We start from the raw sequence: 22944 nt of genomic DNA, 5'->3' as shown, positions 1-22944 counted from the left end.
AACCCCTAACCTCCCATGCAATTATATGAAATAATATACTGTCTCTAGCAAAATCGCCACACAAGTATACATCCAAGATAGCTCTTCATTTTGGGGCCAGGGCCTTGGAATTCCCATTCTGCTCAGATTCAATTTAGGGGATGTAATGATAACCGTTCTTTTTTTTTTCAAAGTTTATGAATGATCGGACTCGGACTTGAACCCGCGCCTACTACTTACGAGTCACACGCGTAATGACGAATAAACTTTCTGTACAGATCAGTGGTAGTATAAAAAATATTCACACTCCTCCAGTTCAAAAATCTGTGTAAAATCCACACCGATAAATAGAAAAAATACATAGATAAATTATATTTCAGTGAATGTACTTCTAATATCAAAAGCATTTACCTTTACAAATGATGAAGAATAGTGAAATTTGTTCTTTGTGTTTCAGGGACACAGCCCGTTCGAACATTTTATGCTGATTTTTGTCTTGATTTCTGGATGAATGCAAATGCAAGACTCATTATGCAATAAAAAACAAAATCTCCTCCACTGACTTTTCGGGACCACCATCCCTGGAGGTTTTGTGATGTACGTCATTCCACGTGACTACGTCATCTCTTCCTGTCGCCACAGATCGCCCGATGGTGAACAAAAGCCGTTGATCAAAGGCCTGCTTCAAGAGCTTTAGAATTCGCCGGCCTTCGTTTGTCTTCGGTAGGTACGCAGTTCGGCGAGCTCCATGAAACCGTCGGCCTGGATGAGGGTGACCTTCCTACAACAAGAATAAAAGACACGTCTGCAAACTTTTTTATGCCCGATTTGCAATTCCTGTGGAGAGCAGTGTATTAAGTCAGCTCGACGTTATGTGTTGACGGTGTCAGTTGCAATAGCAAATCAAAATCTGTCTGTCGCTATATTTGTTTTAGCATTGATATTACTTCACTAAATTGGTGAAAGCATTCAATGACACATCTGCAAGTAAGAAATAAACCTCATGCTATAGCTGGGTGTTGTGATTTGTGTCTTTGGGTTGTCATGTCTTAAAACCCAGTCACCACTTAAACTGAAGACTGACCATTGTATGACGGGCCATAGAGTACACTTCCACACGAAGAAAAACTTGAACAAAGCTGTCCCTAAAACCTACAAAAGACTGTTTATGGCAAGGCAATGTCGGTAAAAGTCAGCTTCACGCCTCGTTGCTATGGTATCCGTTATCAGCTGTACAAGTGTCGGCTGTAGAACGATTTGACAGTTACACCTTCCGCCTCCCCTTCCGGGTGTTTCCCAGAAATCACCGGCATAATTTCGCATTGACGTAAATGGGATCTAGGGTTAATTCATATATAGCAAGAAGTCAGTCTGGCAGAAATTCTAGACATTAATCTCGGTCGAATACATGTATCCAAACAAAGTATCTTTGTAGTCATGCTGATCTAAAATAAACAGACCGGTTTATACAGAATTACCTTCCCCACAGACATTACTGTAAGGGTCGATCATTTTATTTTTCGTTGGGCATTACCATAGAGATGTATGAATAGTACTCGCTACAAACAGCAAGCAGAAAACTCCTCCACTTACCTGTTGAATTCCGTTTGGGAAATTATAGTGAATGATTAGAGACTTGTAACCTTGATATCCAGCGCAGGATTTATGCGTCTCCTCCACCTCCATGGTTCCGTAAGGTTGGTTACCGGTTACTTTCCCACAAACTGCTTTACACACAGGACAAAGCATTGCACACTTCCTGAAATACTCTTCGATGCAATCTTTGCAAAATTTGTGGCCGCATTGCAAGCTCTTGGGGTCTGTTTTGGGGCACAAACAAATGACACAATCTTCCTTATCCTTCTCGGCCTCAATGCCAGGAATGGTGTGCGAACTCGGATTGCTAGATTCCTTACAGCAGAACTGAACATCAAGTCCAGGAATCACGCATATGCCACACAATGCATGGCCACACCTTCTCACTTTGGCAGATACACGCTCGTCTTTACAGACAACACAAAGCGCACCTGACCAGGCAGCTGGCAGATGGTCGTCAGCTCTGGACATCCCGGACATGGATACATCACCTCCGCCAGATGCTTGAATGGGATCGACAGACTCTAAATTAGGTACTCGTTTTCTCAGCTCCTTACAGTAACAGTCCAGCGTATTCATGTCTGTGTCCAGCAAGTAAATCTTCACTGATATATCAGGTAACATTGTCACAAAACGAAAAATTCCCTCTACCACAGCGGAGCATCCGTCATGGGTTGTAATGTTAAGTAGACCTAGAAAAACAGTCAAAATGACAAAATCTAATCTGATGTTCGGGACAATCTTCATTCTAAAACTGACAAAAACAATCGTGACAAACAGTGACATTTCTTAACCTAGGCATATCTTATACACTGCAATTTAGAAACATTTATCTCCTTACACGGAGCAAAAGTAAAACAACTAGCTTTGTCACAAAATAAGCAACAAAAAATCGCAATTCACAGCTAAACATCCATTCGCTATTTTAATGGAGGGCTACCATTAATTTCAGGCTTACAAAGGACCTGGTACGGTAAGGCAGGGAATCGGCCCCACTGCAAGAGCCTGTGCACCTCAAGAAGCGAAACTGACTATAGCTTTGAGCAACAGCTTCTGACACAATCGTATGGCTACTTCTTTTTCAGTTCTGTTTTGCTCTTCTTTCCCTGTTATGTGGCAAGCATGCTACTTATAATGCTCCAAACATACACTGAGGCAAAGTATAGGTCATAAAATCTAAAAATCGTAGACTCCTCCAGTTGCAAGGAATTATCTTTGTTTTTTGCATCTGACACTGTACAGTGGGGAAAATCACTGCATGACAAATGTAACTTTCTGAAAAATTATTGAGCACACAGTTATGCACCAATCAATTAAGTACATATATAACAAATGTGCTCAGTCTTATACTTCCGCTACGCATAACATGTTTATGTTCCTGATAGCTAGATAACCACACGTGATCTCAACTACGATCCACGTATGATTTCGCTGTAGTTGCCGCGTTACGTAATACCATAACTTAAATGATCACATTAGAAAGTTTATATTTTACGTATGAAGACCACCGTTAACAAGAAACGAAACTTTGAAGTACATATGAAAGTTTCAACAAAGATATTCTCTGGTTAACGTTGATCTTAATACTGTAAATTGAAGACACAGCGCCTCGTTTGAACGAAAAATTGGAGTTTTTGATCTAGACTACATTTCTGGAGTGTTAATACTAATCAACCATCTCTTTTATGGCCATATAACTTTTATGGGTGATTCGACCAAGTTTTTTACTTCTGATTGGGAAATTCATAGAGCTGTGGTATGGTTCTGAAATTTGCACTTCATATCGTACCTCTCTTTAGAAAAAGTCATACTGGATTTATTTATCTATTTATTTATATATCTGAATGACGTTTTACGCCGTACTCAAAAATACTTCGCTTACTCCACGACGGTAAACATTACAGTGGGACGAAACCACGACGTTTAGCCGGTTGCTGACAGACCTTCCCACGTACGACCGGAGAGGTAGTCAAAGTAATACTGGATGATCAATGTTTGTCACCATATGCTTCAATAAACATGAACATTTTGCCAAAATGTGTGCTTTTTGTCTTATTTGTGTGTGCAGAAGGACCCACTTTGTTGTTTTGCTTGTTGTCATTCAAAAGGAGGCTTACTGTAGCGAGGTAATACTTGATCCCGTCTTGAGTATTCCAATAAATGTATATATCTCGCCGACATTTTTTCGCGTTGTGTATAGGCTTATTCAAATGTAGACTTTATAATATATGATGTTTTGTGCAGAATACAATGAATATGCTATACATGCTTGAATAGTGTGTTTTGAGCTCCTGGTAACAACATTTATATTACGTGTATATTATATGACATCAACTATCGAACCATAAGAATACTTATGAGATTACGCAATGGCGGTATTTCGCCCAGTGTTAGACCGTATAGCTTGGTATCAACTGCAAATAACCACACTCTCTATACATTGCAGCTTAATACTAACCCGTAATGGGCGCTGAGTTAAATTTTATAAAATCAACACGCATTTTTATCACTACTTATGCTTAACGAGAACCCCCCTTTAACAACTGACAACTTTCAATAACAAAGAATGCCATTAAACCAATGCCAAACTTACCAGCCCAGAGAGGTGGAACAACAAGTGTTTTCATATCTAATTCATCAGCCTTATTTAAGATACGTGACACAAGTGTCCTCAGCTCTTCAACACCTGACGAGTGTTTTGTGTCCCAGACACCGTGTATCACATGGCCATATCCCATGTTGCCAGCTCCTGTGACCACAAGATTTCCTGGTTTGGCTGATTCTTTCTGCTTCAGCTCTTCATAATACTTTTCGCCTGCTGTCATCGTGAAAGCCAAGTCCTGACCACTAGCTGTTGTGAAATCTTCGCGCACCGTAACTACGAGTGCATCTCCTTCAAATGTACGAAAGTCAGCTTTTTCAACTTCAACTGTACAGGAATCTGAAATGGCAAACCTTGCAGGCAGTCGATTCTCCACAGGCCTGTGTGTGCTGAGCGTAGAAGAGTCATCCTTATTTTTGCTCTCTAACTTGGGCAAGTCGGGCGATTTTTGCAAATACCCGTAGTTGGGGGTTAATTCGTGTTGTTCTTTCTTAAGGGTTGATATCTGCTGCGTAAGCAAAACGCGAAACTGATCCACTTTCTTTTCATCTATATCTACCAAGTAAATCTTTTTCAGAAAGGTGCTCGGGTTGTTCTTCATGTAGGAAGAGATATTATCCACCAACAGCTGGCATCCAGCGTTTACAGACATTCCCACAAATCCTAGTGAAAAACAAACACAGTGTCAAATGCAACACTCATAGTCTTTCATAGCTGGCCCATATTGAGTCATGTGAACACCAGTTCTAATTCCATCATTTATATACTGGACTGAAACTTATAAAGACACCATATTCTTTCTTTCATCTGTACGTACCTAGCTAAGATATATACAGTGACAAAAATTTTCATTTTTTCGTGTGTGAATTTTTGTGTCCTGTTATAATATCAATTAAAACCAAAACATCGTGTGGTAGAGATCATACAACAAGAGTTCAAATGAACACAAAATACTCCCCAACAAATGCATTTGTTTGAAATGTACAAAGGAATACCAGCAGCATTGTAGTGAGTATAACCTTTGAAGGGGAATCTTGATGGGTGTTGATAACAGGTATGTGGTTACCAGGTCAACCACACAAGTGGACATAACTGTATACCAAATATGAAAACTTTATCCGGAAAACAGTTAGAGTTGTAGCCAGGACACGAAATCATTTCTATTTATATATCGTATTTATAAGGAAAATGGTTATCTGGTTACCGTGACGACCATGGAAATGGACAAATGTGAGTCGTGACTCATTGTCATCTGTGTATCTATGTATCCACTAAAAATTAAAACTCCGTGAAGAAAACAGTTGGAGTTATAGCCCGGGCATGAAGCCATATATATCGATAAAGTATATAAAGGGAAACTGTCAAACTGGCAACCATGACAACCGCGGAAATGAACAAATCTGAGTCCCAACACATTGTCATCTGTTTATGTATGCGTCCACCAAAAAATAAATCTCTACGCAGAAAACTGTTGGAGTTATAGCCCGGACACGAATACGGACGGACAGACGGACAGACAGACAAAATCGCTATACAACAATACGCTTCGTTTTGTGGTGGGTCGTATAAAAATACACCTATATGAATATTTACTTATTGTTACGTGTTATAGCAAGGAATTCTTCTTTCGCAAGATGGTTGTCAACAAACAGCTAGAATTTTGTGCACACTTAATAAAAGATTATCAGTCGTCGTGAATGTATTTTTGTCAAATAAAGCCCTCTTTACAAATCAAACCAAATACCTGTTGAAATGGCCGGGAAAGCAATCGTCTGAATCTTCACTGCCTCGGCTTCAGACAGTACGCAGGTGACAAGTGCACCAATGTCGTCCTTTCTCGTGGATGATCCGCTAAGCAATGCATGGACCACATATTTACAAGGTAACTGTCCCGCGTCGGTCACAAATACGTCTCCAGCTTTATCTCTAAGCTTCTTGTCTTTCTCTGCCGTGTACTCCTGTCCAGCAGCACGAGATACAGCATCAGAAAGTGGCCTGGAAATGTTCTTGTCCACCGTGATTACAATAGCATCTCCCTGGAATGTAGTAATATCGGTTTTCTGAACGACTATTTGGCAGGGACCAGAAATCTGAAATGTCGTTAGTTGGTGTGATTCACTTGACGCCGACGACTGTTTACTACTTGTGGTCTCCTGTGAAGTAGGTTGGCTCCATGTTTGAGGAAAAACTTTCAGCAGTCCTTCCTCAAGGCGTCGCAGGAATTCTGGATTTTTGTCCACAAAATGTATCTCCTTCAAGGCTTTGTCCTTCATAAATCTCTTTGCGTACTCTTTGATGACATCCACTACACATTTCACCCACTTATCTATAGGAAACTTTAGTGCACCTACAAAGAAAAAATTTTCTCGTTTTTTCTTGTGATCTAGTCAATGGTAATTTGAGACCGCTTAAACTATCACTAGATATATTTGTGAATGAACATTTCTGTAAATATAAAAGACATTCAGCATACAATCAACAGCAGATTTTTGTGGAACAGAATAACAAGGAACTCAACATTATACTGTTCATGTTGGAAGAGAAAAGATTGGAGTGTTTAAAACATTGTTAAAACTTGGTAAAATAAGGAATGCCGGTATCACTATCACACTACCGTTATCTCTGTAGTTTTATTCTCTTTTCTGTAGCCTTTTATTTTATATTGAATAGATTGTCACATTTGTGGCCAGGTATGATAATCTGTCCATTGTGCTGTGGTCGACAAGAATAACACTGAGCTAATAAAATCGTGGTTGGGACACATCTCTGGCAGGGCCAGCTACGCCAGACGGTACGCCAGGCAGCGGTATGCTCCGCTAGTTTTCTGTGAACTTGACAGGTTTTCTCTAGCGCTGATCCTGGCATGACATTGAGTAATTCTAGACCTGTGACCTCTAATAAATTGCAATTAACATCACTCCATTGTTTTTACCTAATTAAGCCTTGGTGCTAAGGGGCGTATGAATTGTTACTATTTATGCATAAACATGAACAAAAACCCTGACTGGGGTAAACTGACAAAAGGCCGTTTTTCACCCGTTAGGTGCAACAATTTGCCAGCCATCATACTGTCGTCACTTCTCTGGTTTCACTCTCTAAGCTGTACGTGTTTAATTATACCGTAATTATACTGTCATAATGAATGATGACTGCTTTTCTGTGCATGATACCGTCATATTTTCGAACTTTATATACTTTCTTAGTTCTTTGGTGGTTTAAGTTATACGTCGTTTTGGGGAATAAGCCTTGCGATTATTGACCTGGAATGTCCTTATTGGCTGATGGCTGGAATACCAATGTCTGTTTCGACGCATAGATAATATCTTAACTAAAATAGAACAAATAAACTAACCAAGACTTAGCAGCACCGCCATTTACAACTTCCGCAACACATAGACGACGTTTAATCACCGTGAGACCTTGTAGATTTAAACAACTTATGCTCGACCAATGATAATCGTAAAAAATCATAATTTATATTTCTCGATATGATTGATGTATTCAATTTATATTCCTAACATAAAACTTAACGTTAAGGGGAGACCATATGACCGGGAGCCGGGATAATGCCCTAGCAAAAATATTGTCAGATACATAAACAAAAGATGGATCACAGTTAAAATACAACCGAATTGGTTAAAAGCTCTTGATCTAAGACTCTTATTCCAGTTAGAACCATCAGTAAATGCCGTTTCCTTACCTGTTCCAATGCCCGATAATGCAAGGGATCTCATCTTATCTTTATTCGCTTGATTCAGAACTTCCCAGATGGTACTCTTCAGTTGAATAATGAAGCGTTTTTCATTCCAAGATTCCCATCGCTCGAGGAATACATGGAGAACTCTCTTGTAAGGCAGATTTCCAGCTCCAGTAGATATGCACTGGGCTACTCCAAGGTTTTGACCTTCACATAACTTAAGAAATCCAGGTCCTGCAGCTTTCTTAATAGCTGCGGCAGCGCCGCCGCTATGCTGGAGTTCAGGGTCAGTGGAATTGAGAATACAGTCCACATCGGATAACCTGGTGATGTCACCTGAATAAAGCATCAGAGTCAAGCCTTCCTTAGTAACCACAACCTTCTTGTTATTATTTGAAGTTTCCAGGTTATTGAAAATCCTATTTTTCCTTCTATCTCTCCGTGGCTGTGAGGTTGTGTGACGGGTAGACATTACACCACTGGCTGCGGCATTAGCGTACGAACGTGTTTGTTTTTCTTCCTTCGCACTTGAGTTCATGTCTTTGTGAACGGTGCCCCGTTCTGAGTCAGATGATGTTCCAGACATTCCTTCTCTTTGGGAATTCCATGGATTTTTAACATCCGCATCATGATGACTTTCCCTCGTTTTCAAAACTTCGTCGATTTCCATGGGTTCTTCCTGTCCCTTTTCTTGCGCTAAGTGTTCACCCCCATTCCCGTGAATTCCAAGCCTTTCTACATGTTTGTATGGATCATCATGGACTTTGTACTTATCATTGTCAAGGTAAGCCTTGTTTTCTTGTTGGTACATTCCTTCAGAAGATGGCTGTTCTGTTTTCGAGGGATGACTATGGCTTACTTCACTTGTTCGGCTGGTCCACAGCTCATACTTTAGTCCACAGGTCGCGACATTTCTCATCTCCTGTCGCAGTCCACTTGTGTCAGTCTCTAGCTCCTGCGTTAGTCCGCTGGTTCCGGCAGTCCCCATTTGATGTCCAGTTCCACTGGTTACAGCACACCCCAGCTCCTGTCGCAGTCCAGTGTTGCCCGCAGTCCTCAGCCCATGACTTAGTCGACTGGCTTCCGGTGCCCTCAGCAGCGTTAGTCTACTGTTTCTTCTGGTTTCTGATGTCCTCAGCTCCTGTCTTATTCTACTGTTGCTGACAGTCTCCAGTTCCTGGCCAACATGAAACGCGTCAGAATCAACTTGAGCTTGCAGTACCGCCTAAAAATTGTAAATATAACAAATGAAAAATGTTTATGTGCTGGAAGGTTTGACAGTGTCTAGAGAACATAGTTACAACCAAGAGTCACTATGTTGGGATTATGTATGTAACTTTGTGAAAGACGTTGTTGTACTTTTATTTCACGCTTATTAACAAGCTCGATTTGTTGGTATATAATACATGATGTGTAATGTTAAACAACAAAAGATGGGCGTCGAACGTTATGAACTGTTTGGAATAATAATTTTGTTCTCAAAGTTTTGAAGGTTTCTTTTTTACGTGAAGTTGTATAGCGGCAATCTTTTATGTGTGGAACTACCATACATTTGTCAAATAATCATGTACTCGAATAAAACCAGTAATATATTGTGATGTAACTATCCTTTTTATAGTTTTTAGCATTTCTAGACCTATATTTATTTTTCACCCACCTATGCCTACATATTTATGTTGTAGCTTAACATGTATTTAATAAACATGAAAATACGAATGAACTTACATCGTCCTTGAACTTCTCTCCACTCAAACCGCACTGTCCTCCTATTACAAAACAAAAGCAACGACTACAAAGGAGTTCTACCGTAGCCAGTTTTGTAGCATCGCCCTAACAATGCACTACAGAGACAAAACAACTAATACTCATGCTTGAGCAGAAGTAACTGGGCAATCCAAATAATTCCTTTTGGCATATGGCCGAGGTGTTTGTAAAAGGTATTAACTAGACTTTCACTAGACAGTAATGGAGTTTATCTAAAATGCTTCTTTAATTCTGCTTACTATTTTCTCTAAAAGACAATCATTAAAAAAAATAACCCCAAACACTCATATATCTTGACAAATGAGCCGACAATTATTAAGGTAAGTATATCTTATGCATTGCAATTTGAAATACATTTATGTTCTTTAGAATAAGTTGAGTATAACAAATTGATTTTACATCGTTACATCGTAATTATCATTACATCGTACACAACATCATACTTTATAGCTGATGGTACAACCACCGATTTCAAATAAAGCTATCCTTGATTTTAACACTACACATTGATTTATTTATATATCTGATAGCCGTTTTACGCCGTACTCAAGAATTTTTTACCGGACCAACAGAGTCTACGGGAAACTAATGGCCATCCGCAGGTTGCTGGAACACCTTCCCGTTTACGACCGGAAAGGAATACACATTTAGACATTTGAATCACAGCAACATGTGTGTAAGCAGAAAAGGTGCTTGTCTTTCAACCGGTTAGCACAGACCTGGTTCGGGTTCAAACCTGGCCTTGGGCGCAAAATTTGTAGATTCTTTAACTTTCGCGACCTATGTGACAATGCGCGGTCTACGACACGTTCTTATGACAGAGTAAGTAGTTCAACATTTGCTGAGCACCCTTTACTTCATACAATTAAATATGGTCTGCATGTATACATGTACGCTACAAATAGCAGAAATTTTCAGTACAATTTGCTAAACGTGCGGTGGTCTACCCGAGTCTCTCTTGTTTCATCTATGCCTTAAACCCACTGACATCGTATAAGTGAAAAATTCTTTGGGTTGGCTTTAAAATAGAATCACATAAATTTCATTTCATTTCATTTATTCACCATAAATCTTTTTAAAAGAATACATAAATATACATGTGGAATACAAGTGGCGGGAATAAAGCTCACTGGAGATTATTTTATCCCATGAAAGTAGAATGATAAGATTTGCATGCAGTGATAATACTACAGTGTGTCATGTACAAACATATTTATTACACCAAAACTAATTAACACTAACAGGAGTCATAAAAGATGAAAGAAACTGTATGAACATTTATGTGTGAAATGTATTTTACTTTTTTTCTTCACATTTGTCATTTAACCTACGCGAGCAACCAAAATTGCGCCTTAATTATACTGTTAAATGAGATGTAATTTAAGCCGAGAAAATAACGGCATATTTCATGCTGCCGTTCTCTTTAACTCCCGGTGCAGAGATCATGATCATGTTAGACCAATCAACGGCAAGTTAAGCAGTTGACCTTGATATTTCAAAGCTGCGTACAAAGTCGTGTCTTATTGTTATTATTTTTGCGTGACATATATATAAAAATAGTAACAAAATTGATATAAGTAAAATGTATGAAATAACACTTTTCTTACTGGAGGAAATCCGGATATGTCATCTATATCTAAATCATAAAAACAAAAAAAAAAAATAAAACAGCATGGCCATCCCCGGTGTATTATTCGGGGAGGTAAATGTACCCGATGTTGCTTGAAATGCCCTATTTAATATGTATATTTGCACACGGCCCGCAACTAACAGTGAGATAGAATTCATGATAAATGTTAGCTCTGGAGTAATACCAGCCTTTTTGAAATCCTTGCTCTCCGTCAAATTTACTTAAATCGTCTTTCTGGTTAGTAAAACACGAAACCGATCTACTTTTTCTTCATCCCTATCCACCAAAAAGATCTTTCTCAGATAAGTACGCGGATCTTTCTTTATGAAGGCACAGATATTATCCACCAACAACTGGGATCAAGTCTTAATAGGAATTCCCACAAGACCTAGAGAAAAAAATCATAGTTTCAAAGGCAACACTGACAGTCTTTCAGAGCTGGTCCATACTGAGTCATGTGAAAGTCTGTTCTATTTCTCTTATGCCTCTCGTGCATGACATAATGATCTGCTGGAGTGAGACTAATAATAAAAACATCTTTGGCCGAGGGGGTTAGCATGCCAGCATGGCGCAATGATCCAGGCTTCATCTCCGGCCGTACTTCCTCTCTGCCAGCATCTGGAGGATTGTCGTGGATTTCCCCTGGGCTCTGCCGGTTTTTCACCCACAATAATGCTGGCCACCGTCGCATAAGTGAAACATTCTTGTTACAATATCAGTTGATATGAAGACATTGCTTGGTACCTATCAGATTATACACAAAGATAAATATTTATTTATTGTTACGTGGACGAGGTGGTTAGCTCATCAGCACAGCGCAATGACCCAGAAGCCTCCTACCAATGTGATCGCTGTGAGTTCAAGACTAGTTCATGCAGGCTCCCTCTCCGGCTGCATGTGGGTCTGAAAGCGACCTGCGGATGGTAGTGGATTACCCCCGGACTCTACTCGTATAAGTCAAATATTCTTGAGTACGGCCTAAAACACCAATCAAATTAAATAAATAAATTATCCTTACATGCTAAAGAAATGTTTCTTTCACGGGATGATAGCCTTCAAAAAAGTTTGTACAAAAACATGACAATGGTCGCAGTGTTTCTTTTGTAACATGAGACAAACCATACAAATACCTGTAAAAATGGCTGAGAAGATCGTCTTCATCTTTAATACATGAGCTTCATTCAGTATGGTGCTGATAAGTGCGCCAATGCCTTCCTCTCCTATGAATAATCTACTACACAGCACGTGCACAACATATTTATAAGGTAACTGGCCAGACCGTGTCACAAATACGCCTTCAGCTTTCATACATGTGAGCATCTGCTCTTTCTCCTCAGTGTAGGTCTTTCTAGTCACGTGAGATACAGCATTTGAAAGGATACCAGGGATGTTCGTGTCGATGCTGATTACAATGGCATGCAGTGATATCAGTTTTCTGAGCAACTATTTTGCAGGGGGCAGGAATTTGAAAAGTCTTTAGTAGGTTTGATTCACCTGACGCAGACAACTGTTCATTATTTGCCGTCTCCTGTGAATCAGACTGGCTCTCTAATGTTTGAGGGAAAACTTCCAGCAGTTCATCCTCGAGGAGTCGCACGAATTCTAAATTTCTGTCCACAAAATGAATCTCCTTCAGGCGACGGTCCTTCTTCAGTTTCTTTGAGTACTCATTGATGACATCCACGACACATTTGACCCACTGCAGTACAGGAAACTTTAGTTCCCCTACAAAGAAGTAGTCATTGTTAATGTCTAGACCACTTTATATTGCAGCAGCAACAACCTTCTCATATAAATTTGAATATTTCTAGGATATTTTTCTGTCTGCAAAATCTACAATCTTGATAACAAGAAACACGACTTGATTAGATCTTTGTGAAAAAGAACTTCAGTGTTAAAGTAAGGTGTGACGCTATCACACTGTCGTCGCTGCTTTGATTTAACTGTCTTTGATGTAGATTTTTATTTTCTATTCAGAACATTTTCACATTTGTCACCAGGTAGGATTAATAAGTACCCATATATGATCAAACTCCTTACGGCGCATGCGTCGCGCTCTACCTTTCGCTTTACGCCACTGTCACCAATAGACATGCTTGACCTTTGGGATGTGTGAGGCGCACGTAGGCTTGTTTAAGATTAGCCTCATCACTTGTGTCCTCTCGCAGAACTATTTATTGCATCCATCAATAAAATTGTTTTAAGTGATGGTTAGAATCATGATGAACATTCTCTAGATAAAGATTATAATGCATGTGTATGAAGTATTATTACAGACGAAAGTTGAGACGGATTGTTTGTGTTTTCTGACATCACTTCCTGCCTCATCACCGTGACCCCAGTGACCTCGGCGTTGGTCAAGATTTCTGTACAAAATTTGCTATTGGTGGCAGAGATGTAAAGCGAAAGGTAGAGAGCGCGGCATGCGCTGTACGAAGGATGATGTATGTTTTTTTACGCCAGACAGTTAATTGGTAAGCTTTGTCATTTTTGTGGATATGACTCGGTTTCCTCTACCTCCAAACTTGAGTTCGGCCATATAAAATGATACTGTCAAGTATGTCATAAGATATCAACATCGATAGAACAAGTGATCTGGGATAGCCGAGAGTTATCGGCAACTTCCTTCAACATACAGCCGACGTCAAAACCCAGCAGATTTAGACCACGCGATTGGACACTGATAACACGCAAAACTTTATTATTTACTGTTAAGGATCTGACTCAGGTAATCTAGTTTTGTCTCGTCAAAAAGAAGAATTAAGAATAAGGGAACAGGGCATGACCGAGAGCCTAGATAATTTAACTGTGACATTGTCTACTATATATATACAAAAACGTCGAAGTCAGATTACAACCAAACCAGATGAATCCGAATATCTTGGACCTAAATCAAGCAATAAATGTTCTTTCCTTACCTGCCTTTTCTCTGATAATGCAAGGGGTCTCATTCGCTTTGTTCAGAATTACCCGGATGGTACGCTTCAGTTGACTAATGCAGCGTTTTTCATTCCAAGATTCCCATCACACATGCAGTACTCTCTTGCAAGGCAGGTTCCCAGCTCCCGTATGTGCGTTTTTGGTCACTCCAAGGTTTTGACCTTCACATTGCTTAACAAACCCATGTCCCGCAGCTTTCTGGAGTTCAGTGTTAGTGGAATTGACAATTAGGTCCACATCGGACATAGCAGCGAAGTTCCCAACACACAGCATCAGAGTCAAGCTGTCTTTGGTAATGATTCCATATAGGGTATATCCAAGGTTTCAGGAATAGCAACGTTTCTACCCCTCCTTCTTTTTCGCCGCGCCTGTAGGGTTTTCTGATCGGTATACATTTTATCACCAACAGCAGCATCAGCGTACCAACGTGCTAGGTGGCCTCCTTTCGTAGTTATGACCACGCCCCAGTGAATAGTGTCCCTAGATTTGTCTGTTCTGGAGTCAGAATATATTCCAGGTGCTCCTTCTCGAGAATTCCACTGATTTTCCACCTCTACACTGCTGCGGACTGCATCCGTCCTGAAATCGCTACATGTATCGACCAGTTCTTCCTGTCGACTTTCTTCTGGTAAGTTTTCATCAACGGTTTGCATTAGAAATTTCTCTTCAGTAAACCTTTCTACATGTGTAAATCTTCTGTCGAGAGGCTTGGATGGATGACGGCTGCTGTTTTCCATGGTTTTTTTTTTTTTTTTTTTTTACGCGTTCTGACCTTTCATGCCGGTGTGAGGAGTCTAAATTTCTTCGACCATAATTATCAGAAGCCCTGTACTCTTGTAAATGTCGAGAGGCATGATTGAGCTCAGGGTGACTGTAGATTTCGTACTGATCAGTGGATGTGTAAGATTTATTTTCTGTTAATTGGTACACGTTCTCAGAAAATGGCGGTTCTGAATAAAATGAAACGCTATGTCTTTGACCACTTTTACTCGCAGTTCTCAGCTGCTGGCCAATATCAGAGGTGTCAAATGGACATGCCTTGCCCATAATAAATCCCTCGTTTGTAGGTCCACGCCGCCCTCTTATTAGTAAATAAAAACAATGACTACAAAGGGGCTCTGTAACATAACTCTGAGGAAAGCACCACTATAACAACGTAAACAAATGATGCACAAGCTGGTGAAGAAGTGACAGGCATTCTAAACAAGCGTAAGGGCATTTGAGCTATACAGTTACAGGTACTGTTACTTGTATAACTTGACTCGGTTTAAACGCTTGAGGCGCAGGCTCGCTGCGACTGTCTGGCCATTGAAGTATGGGGTTGTGTGTTTCAATCCAGTTTGTCAGAAATGGCGTTTAGCACAAATTAAACTAGAATCTATGCGTCGAAAGAGACAGTCGTAGACAAGCTCTCAACCAATAAGGACGTTCCATGTCAGTAATCGCAAGGCCTATTCCCAAAAACGACGTATAACGCAAACCACCAAAGAAGAACTAAGAAGGTATATAAAGTACGAAAATATTTATTTCATTGGTGTTTTATACGCCGTACTCAAGAATATTTCACTTATACGACGGTGGCCAGCATTATGGTGGGAGGAAACCGGGCACAGTCCACGACCATGCGCAGGTTGTTGCAAGACTTTCCCACGAACAGCCGGAGAGAAAGATAGCATGAGCCGGGCTTGAACAGTACGAAAATAGGATGGAATTATGTAAAGAGAAGCAGTCAACAATGATGTTGGAAAGACGCAAGGTATGTTATAAGCGACAGAGTGAAATCAGTACGCTAGAACGCAGTGCGTTTTGAATGGGACAGGGTTCTAAATAGGCCGGTTATTGCTTACCCTACTTTATACCTCACATCAGCCTGTCCTCTGTGTCTGTCTAAACTTTTTGGGGTAAAGATTTTCTGTAATTTAATGATTTATTCACTTATTTATCTTAATGATGTAGAGCGACGTGTACAAGTCCTCGCTCTGTCTGCCCGAGTGCAGACTGATGTTGTACTGAAATTATCGGTGTTGTGCATTTGCATTTGTTTACCTATCTGACTTGATATATATTTATGTGTGAAGAAAAGTGGGTTTCCTTGAGTAAATGGTTTTCCCGAAGTACACTCTGTTCTGTAATAGCGAGCACAACACTCGTCTCAGATACCAACTCCACCGTCCGTAAAGCAATTGTACAAGGAAAAACATATATCTCATCTAAAATCTCTCACTGCTTGTGGGGCCGTGGTAACAATATGTAGTCTACGGCGCTCGTGGGGTCGTAACCGCAGTTTAACGTTCCTTGAAGACCGTTTATTTTACATCAATATGGTGGTGATAACTGTGCATCACATTTGGGAAAGTTCTCACCGCGGGCACGTGGGTTCACTCCACGAATAAAACTGACCCCCATGGTTTCAGTAAAAAATCATTCAGTATAGAGTTAAGCAACAATGAAATAAATAAACAAATGAAAAATAACTAACCTTGAATGCAATAAAGAATATAATTTCTTCATAAATAAATGTACATACATTTATTAACATCAATATAGTCAAGAAGAACTTACTTGTGACAGGTTGAGGTACCATTTGTCTACTGACTGTCGCTTCTACTCTAGGATGGTCGTCAGATGTCACGGTCACTTTTCTGGGAACAACGGCGTTACGTTCTACAGATTCTAACAGCTTATGCCTAATTCCCTCATGTTTTTCCAATGATGCCCTGTTCTCTGTTAACTGGTCCTCTATTCTGTAAGAAGAAGAGATTTAAAGGGATGAATAACTGATTTGGGTTGAATGCCAACAGGAAACAGCTGTGTTTCGTCGTGAGAGCAATATCAGCCAAACTGCAGAACAAATAGTCCGTGCAACTTCAGTTAAAATGCAAAAATTATCGTGTTTAGAACATATACTCAGCGCTGTAAATTTGGCTTACCTAAACATAAATTCTGACAACAGGAGCTCGTGTATATATTAAAAAAATGAAAGCGGCAAAACACTGATACATACCTTTTATTTAACTGCACTGAACCCTGCCAATAAACACAAATTAGCATACATTTAAAATCGTGCCAAAATACTGCTACCGCTGCAAGTCAACTATTTGATACAACTGGCCATATTTGGAGACTCGATCGTAAGTACTATTCTTACACAATAAACTAAGACAATCATCCTTTTTTTATTGAAATAAACTTCAGACCATTAGATAATTACTGAAGCAGAAAATCGTAGTATAGGACAAAAACGAGCTATAAGCCATTCTGAACAACAAAGAATTCTTGTAAAGAAAAATAATATATTTTTATATTTTTTAACAGCTATTTTTCGCAGTCGGCATTCGGGAATATGTTAAATTAATTATAACAGTTCGTGGGTGTAGATATCCGGACAGCCACGGGACCGAACAACTTACCATTAGTATACATTAGTAAACATTAGTAAACATTCGCAAACCCTTTTAACAAAGTTTCAGCGGATTCGGCATTAGATGGATTTGAACGCCAGACCACAAAGGTGAAACGCTACTGCTTTACACAAATCGCTTTACACATCCATGCCAAGAACTGAATCAACAAAACCAAAATACTGCTGATTAAAGTCAATCCTAACTTTTGAATAAGTATTTCATGCAATCTCTATAGTATAGTCTCTTGCAAAAGAAGATACCTCTAAAATGATTTTTTGGCATATGTTTCTTCATTTTCTTTAAAAGATATACTCTTCGTTTAATAGTACCTTTCCATCCATCGTTTTAGCATGTGATGGGATTTAGAGATAAACTAACGGGATTTAGAGATAAACTAACGGGATTTAGAGATAAACTAACGGGATTTAAAGATAAACTAACGGGATTTAGAGATAAACTGGAGTAGGGGCAGGTTGGTGAATGTTAGAAGATCACTCTTATCACAACATACGATGCACTAGGACAAAATCTTACCTGTAAAAACTCCACGTCTACAGAGGATAATAAAACCTTGGATACGTTTTGCATTCTTTCCATTTCTTCTGCCTGCATTTGGACATGTTTTACACCAGCACTACATTCAACACTCCACTTTGAATAGAGTGTTTGTATACTTTCCAAGGCGTTTAGCCTCCAGGTGTTTAAATCCTTTAAAGCTACAGAATATGCCCTTTGCACATCTTGAGTGTGAAGATCTTTGTTATCCTGTCAAACATTAACACTGCTTCATTATTCCAGATCTTTTAAATCTTGTATCCTAGATTTCGTATGCGTATTTAAGCCATAGGGATTTTCATGACAAAAGCATTACTTGCAAACTATGCCAGCAGATGATGTCAAATTGCGTCTAAAGCGACAACTTACAGTCAACAAGGCTCGAAATCTCCACGTGTCTATTATACCTGTCGGTGGCGACGAATAAATCACGCCAGGGCAAATCTGCATGCCGATAATCATGAAACATGTACGTTATTTTGATATATAGCCAGTCAGTGTTGTGCGACACGGACTAATCCCGTCTGACTCCCATTATATGCTGGACTACAGAAAAGGGGTCGAAGACAATCGTAGTAGATGTCGGAAACCTTTTAATTGAGTCTGTTTAATGGGGGAGTTTCGATTTTAAAACGTGGGAAAGGTAACTCTTCTGCAATAGGACAGCTCCGATTGTAACGAAACAAAACGTGCGCGCTGAGTGACATACTTCACTCAGATTATACAGGAGGTTGGTGACAGATATTTCTCAGTGAAATCCATTTGTACCTGAAATGCATGAGTACAAATATTTGTTGCATATCGAGCAGTCTGAATAGACAATCTTTCACAAGATAATGCTGCTACGTGACTTCCACGTTACCCAAGCAATCGTACCTTCGCCGTTTCGAGATCGGCAGTGTAAACTAAATTTGAGACACAGACGCTGTTTGGAATTTACAGTGGTCCTGGGTTGTAATAGTCATCGCTTGACTATGCTTCCTTCGGTTTAATTCATAGGTATAATTAGAAATGCACATGAACCAGTCGGGACTTGACCCCACGTGGCGCGGATTAGAGACCATAGCTACCATTCAGGGTAACTTGCCGCTCACTCAGTCCGTGCGAAAGGAAACGACAGTAACCGACAGGCGAAACTTTACGTCATTTACCGTATGGTTGTGTGGAATTGTCCTTAAAAGGTTATATAAGGTTTGCTGCCTTAATATATTGTCTTATATCGGAGAATGGCAACGTAATAAAGTGGGTATCCAGATACAGCTTCACTCTACCTCGCATTGCACATCAGTTTATATTTATTTATTTTATTTACTAAATAATATCTCACTTGTACGAAAGCGGCCAGCATTATGTTGGGAGGAAACCGAGTAGAGCCCGGGGGAAATCCACCACCATCCGCAGGTTGCCGCAAGACCTTCCCACGTACGGATGGAGAGGAAGCGAGCATTAGCTGTACTTGAACTCACAGCGACGACACTGGTAAGAGGCTCCTCGGTTATTGCGCCGCGCTGAACTCACTCGGCCATGGAGGCCATCGACCCCCCCCCCTACCCAAGTTTATAGATTGATGGGATAAATGTACATCTACGACAATTTACATCGCGCAGCTAAATAGTATTTTACAAAAATAGTGTCAAATAACAGACTATGTTCTAGACCATATATAGCAATGACAATTAATCGCTTAATTGTTACCTACATTTTGTGTTCTTTACCAAGACATACTCAAACTGAATTATCAGTGCACAATAAAATGTGGAGAAAGTTGACCAAATGTCGGGGGAAAATACCAACCTGTATCTTATTTTGCAGACTTAGAAATCCCGATAGCGATTCATTAGTTTGCTTCAAACCTTTCTCCAGTTCACTTGCCTTTTCCACAGAAGTTGGCTGTAAAGTAAAAACCGTCATGTGACATATATGAAGGATCTCTTCACCTATTTATTCGGTTGTTGTTTAACACCATACTCAGAAACTTTTCCACATATATATTAATACTACAGTGGTTACTTTTATGAACGAAAAAAAACCCCAGAGCTCTCGGCACGCTACCTGATAAACCTCCTGAAGTAAACCTACATCCCCAAAAGAGGTGACTGGATTGAACTTGAGGACTATGTGATAAAGAGAACAAAGTTTTGTACCAATGAGCCACTAAGAGAAACTGAAAGTACAATCTCTTTTGTCAGCTGTTATATTAGATATTAGATATGCCAGTAATATGCCAGTGAACAAGTCCTAATGGACCACACGATCCTCGAACATATGGTGATCAACTCTCACTGATTTTTAATTTAGCTGACAGAGCACTTTTCCCAAACTTTTCTGAAGTGTTCAGACTGAGTGATTGGTTCATTAGGGATTAACGTCGTACTGAAGAATCCCGCAGTTATAGGACGTTAGTTAGTGTCAACAGAGGAAACCGGAGTGCCCAAAGTAATTAATCAACCAAACGCCTTTGGTAAGTAGTTGTCGCAATTTCTCACGCGTGTCGCACATTTTTTGTACCCGCATACAGAAGCCAATGTATACGTATACACATCATACAGCATGTAAAGCAGTTCGAATTTTGTCTGAGCAACCTTCACATATTTGTAGTAACGGCAACATGTAAACTAGAAATGGGTTAGCATAGTGATTAAATTTTTTCTCCTAGAACATGCCTTGCGTATTTCCGTCGGCACTGAATACTGTTGACTGCTTCTCTTTGCACGAATTCGTCCGATTTTCTTACTTTATACACATTATTAATTATTTGCGCGCGCTGAAATTTGTTTTGGAATTTGACCTGAGATTATTGACAGGGAACGTTTATCATGGTTGACGGATGGTGTGCGAATGTTCGCTTTGACAAATGTTGATGATCTTTAGAGCAGTCGATGCATAGAAAACTTCGAGAACTCTCTGCGCCATGAAAAGTCCCAGACTGTCGTGTATACAGTAGTCTTACCTTATTTTTCTCCGCTGCAGACCGGATATTTCTTGTACCATGTTCCGCATGCTCCTCCATACAATCCAGACAAATAACAACCTCACACGGCACACAGTACAAACAGAATGGCAGACCGTGTAGGGCACATGACGCTTGAGAGTTAGAATCTTTATCTGTCTTTACCTCAAACTCTGATGTTTTCTCTGACAGGTACTCTTGCGAAGAAATCACGCGGTGACGTTTAAGCGCCCCTTTCACAGGATGAAAAGCTGCCAAACAATCTTCACAGTATAGCACACAACACGTGGTGCAAAACCTGACGACTGTCACCTTTTCGGCATTTTCACAGACAGCACAAAACGGGATTTTATCCTCAACTCTTACGCCAGATGTGAATTTACAATTCACAATTTCTTCCAGCTGGAAGTTCGCAGGCAACCCGTCTACGCCGTCCCTCCCCAAAGTGGTTAGTGCCCGACACATAGGGCAAGATATCACTTGACAAACGTTTTCCTTTCCCTCGCTCTTGGAAACATCATCTGTTTCTTCAGATTTGGATTTTTCGGCAAACAAACCAATGCATTCCCTGCAGAAACTGTGTTCACATGGTAGCACTACAGGTTTCCGGAACATTTCCATGCAAATTGAACATAAGAGATCCTCTTCCAGATTCAGCTTGCTTTCAGCCATTTTAGATTTTATCTGAAATCATTTTTTCATGGACAGCAAATTATAGAAACATGCATCATTTGCTAAATATGAGAATATGTTATAATGAGGTCATACCATCAACAATGAATTCAATAAACAATCAGGGTGCAAATTTTACACGTCGGTGCGAACAAAACCAGCAACTTGAATTCTGTCAGTTAAACTTCATAGACCTACAATGCTATAGAGATTGCAAAAAAAAATAATGTCGTCAAATAGATATGCTCTAATCACACATGCATCGTAAAATAGTATTAATCTCGTCAATTTCACCTTTCAGTTAACTTCACCAAAGTGAATAAATGAATATATTCTTTATCCTCATACAGGTAGGCTCCAGTCATACATGCCCGTCAAACAGTCTAGGATATGTATTTACTCCGGAAATAAATGAAGTCGGGTGCATGTAGTCAGCGGTCGTGCGCGTCGGCAAATGAGAATATGTGGAGCTGAACTATAAGTTCAGTTGTTTTTGCGGGTCTGAAATGTTTCGGCTGCGGCTCCAAGTCAACAGGTGAGTAAGGTACCTGGCGAAGAGCGATTTTTTACTCTCAAAACTTCACCATTTTAGGCTACCTTCAATAGTTTCCTAGCTTTAAGTTCTTAAATGACATCGCCCTGTTAAAAAAGGAAAGTTAAACCAATTCATTTAACTTGGACATACATGTATGAGTAAGTAGACGGTTTGACTTTTATTGCGATGACGTCGTGGAGGTCTTTCTTTACTCGATTACTACAGAAACCAGAAAGTGCAATGGAATTTCAGTTGAATATGAAGCTATTTCATAACGATATGAACCTGTATAAACGGTTTGACGTAGTTGTCGATCACGCTGTCATAGGGGCGCACAAGCTCGGAAAGAAGCCAGCACTATGCTGATGGAATAAAGAGGGCATTCCCGTGAAGCATAGCAACAAATATTGTAATGCGCATTGCAGAAACAATTTTGTCGCAGTGGATTTGTGGACATTGGGCGTGGTTTCATTGAGGTAGATTGGCGCTTCTGTGCAACGTAGTTGCACAAAGCAACGTACGTCATTTTTTATAGTATATTTGTCTTATGATGTTTTTTTTATGTCACTATTAACTCACCAGTGTCCTATATATGTGCGATTATCGTACATGTACGACAT

General features: G+C 39.9%; 1 protein-coding gene across 1 annotated transcript; it reads right to left on the bottom strand.

The window, feature by feature from the left end:
* Nucleotides 1-672: 672 nt before the first annotated feature.
* On the bottom strand, nt 673-22944 carry LOC135473293 (uncharacterized). Its single transcript, XM_064753140.1, has 12 exons — nt 21118-22944; nt 19962-20057; nt 18147-18377; nt 17213-17235; nt 16771-16952; nt 9600-9640; nt 7878-9099; nt 5922-6524; nt 4169-4840; nt 1573-2267; nt 1064-1131; nt 673-760 (listed from the first exon to the last, which is right to left on the bottom strand). The coding sequence occupies exons 1-12, from the start codon at nt 21787-21789 to the stop codon at nt 673-675; spliced, it is 4593 nt and encodes a 1530-aa protein (XP_064609210.1). The 5' UTR covers nt 21790-22944.

This window comes from Liolophura sinensis, chromosome 8, assembly GCF_032854445.1.
Source record: "Liolophura sinensis isolate JHLJ2023 chromosome 8, CUHK_Ljap_v2, whole genome shotgun sequence".
Lineage (NCBI taxonomy): Eukaryota > Metazoa > Mollusca > Polyplacophora > Chitonida > Chitonidae > Liolophura > Liolophura sinensis.
This window is presented reverse-complemented; position numbering and strand designations above follow the sequence as displayed.

Excerpts from the sequence above, each read along its gene's own strand:
- LOC135473293 (XM_064753140.1), bottom strand. The coding sequence starts at position 21,789 with ATGGCTGAAAGCAAGCTGAATCTGGAAGAGGATCTCTTATGTTCAATT. Across the intron at positions 9,100-9,599 it reads GAGAGAAGTTCAAGGACGAT|GCGGTACTGCAAGCTCAAGT; the intron begins GTAAGTTCATTC and ends TACAATTTTTAG. Across the intron at positions 4,841-5,921 it reads TTTCCCGGCCATTTCAACAG|GATTTGTGGGAATGTCTGTA; the intron begins GTATTTGGTTTG and ends GTTTTTCACTAG.